Raw genomic sequence first — 1904 nt, forward strand, 5'->3', positions numbered from 1 at the left:
AGTATCAGCAGTAGTACTCGTAGTACTGACCTCTGTGTTGCTGAGCAGTCTTCGTTCTTCCTGTAGTTGTACTTCTACGTGTTGACATCTCTCTCTGTACTCCAGCACCTGAACACACCGCAGTACTTCACTCATGTACATGTACTCATAGAGTACTCAGAGTACTGTAACCTGGCGTCTGCTCACCTTGTTCTGCAGGCGGTGGATGAGGAGCGCCTGTCGGGCCTCCCTCTCTCTCCCCTCCCTCACCCTCCTCCTCCCCTCCCTCTGCTCCTCCTCCACCCTCAGAGAGAGGGCGAGCGAGGGAGACACTGACTGGGACAGCTGGAGAGAGAGAGAGAGATGATTGGTTAGATTCACATGATGATCACATGACCTCCTCCTCCTCCTCCTCCTCCTCCTCACCCGTTCATTCAGAGCTCTGCTCCTCGACTCCACCTCCTCTCTCTCCGCTCGGCTCTCGGCCAGCTCCTCCTGCAGACGACACACTTCCTGTGTGAGCTCCACCTTCTCCTGCTGCCACCCAATCAGCAGCTCCGACTCCATGACGACAGACGTTCTTCTTCTGGTGATCTGCAGAGACACAGGAGTGATGTCATGACCACACAGTGATGTCATCAACGAGCTCGTCTCTGCACGTGTGCATCAGAGGACGATGAGACGAGACACACCTGTCCACCAGGTGAGAGGCAGCGAACAGACAGATGTGAAGGAGAGGTGATGAGGACAGATGTGAAGGAGAGGACATGAGGACAGATGTGAAGGAAAGGACATGAGGACAGATGTGAAGGAAAGGACATGAGGACAGAATTGAGAGAGGTGATGAGGACAGATGTGAAGGAGAGGTGAGGAGACAGATTGTGAAGGAAGGGAAACTGGAGGACAGATGTGAAGTGAGAGGAGATGAGGACAGATGTGAAGGAGAGCATGGAGGACAGATGTGGAAGAGAGAACATAAGGACAGATGTTAAGTGAGAGGTGATGAGGACAGAATGTGATAGGAAGGAACAATATGTGAAGAGAGGACAGTGAGGACAGATGTGAAGGAATTGAGAGGACAGACGTGAAGGAAGTGATTAGGACAGACGTGAGGAGAGGAGATGAGGACAGACGTGAAGTATGAGGTGAGAGGACCGACGTGAAGGAGAGGTGATGAGGACAGACGTGAAGGATGTGATGAGGGACATATGTTGAAGGAGAGGAGATGAGGACAGATGTGAATGAGAGGAGATGAGGAAAGACGTGAATGAGAGGTGAATGAGGACAGACGTGAAGGAGAGGTGAGTATGGACAGGCGTGAAGAGCGGGGATGCGGACCGATTTGGAAGAGATCGAGTCGATGAGGTCCGATGTGGAAGGCTCAGGTTATGCCGACCGCTGTGCCTGATCGGCTGAATAGAGGACCTACTTTGAAGGAGCAGGAGATTGAGAGCCCTATTTAGCAGGCGGACTGCTTTATTCCAGCCTTGCATGCATGTTCATGAGTACCGATGTGACTGAACGACGGAGATGAGCCAGATGTGAGGGACAGGAGCTGATTAACCTGAGTTTCCGTGTCCTAGTGACTGATTACAATGTGGAGATGAGAGGAATGAGACAGAGTGTGAATGGAGAGAGAATGAGTGACAGATTTGAAGGAGAGGTGAGGAGACGATGTGACGGACGGAGCTGGAGGCCCGATGTTAAGGAGAGGAGATAGAGGACCTATTGTTAGGAGAGAATATGCGGAACAGTAAATGTGACGGAGAAGGTTATAGACCGGTTGATGAGACAGACAGTGACGGAGAGGTGATGAGGCCGGGCTTTTCCTGCGAGGAACTCGTGTCGGCAAAAAACGAACAGCTTTGCAGTCGTGCTCAGTCGGAACCTCTGTGCGGACGGAGCTTAAGGCCGGCTTTGACAGC

At 52.1% G+C, this 1904-nt stretch overlaps 1 protein-coding gene across 1 annotated transcript; it reads right to left on the minus strand.

Annotated features, from left to right (window-relative positions):
• Positions 1 to 17: 17 nt before the first annotated feature.
• LOC113744802 (rootletin-like) lies at positions 18 to 737 on the minus strand (the record flags this gene model as incomplete). The annotated part of the gene is made up of 3 exons (XM_027275754.1): positions 406 to 737; positions 187 to 324; positions 18 to 108 (listed from the first exon to the last, which is right to left on the minus strand). Coding segments are annotated over exons 1-3 (442 nt in total), but the record flags the coding sequence as incomplete, so codon positions are not given.
• Positions 738 to 1904: the final 1167 nt, after the last annotated feature.

Source organism: Larimichthys crocea, unplaced genomic scaffold, assembly GCF_000972845.2.
Source record: "Larimichthys crocea isolate SSNF unplaced genomic scaffold, L_crocea_2.0 scaffold20879, whole genome shotgun sequence".
NCBI lineage: Eukaryota > Metazoa > Chordata > Actinopteri > Sciaenidae > Larimichthys > Larimichthys crocea.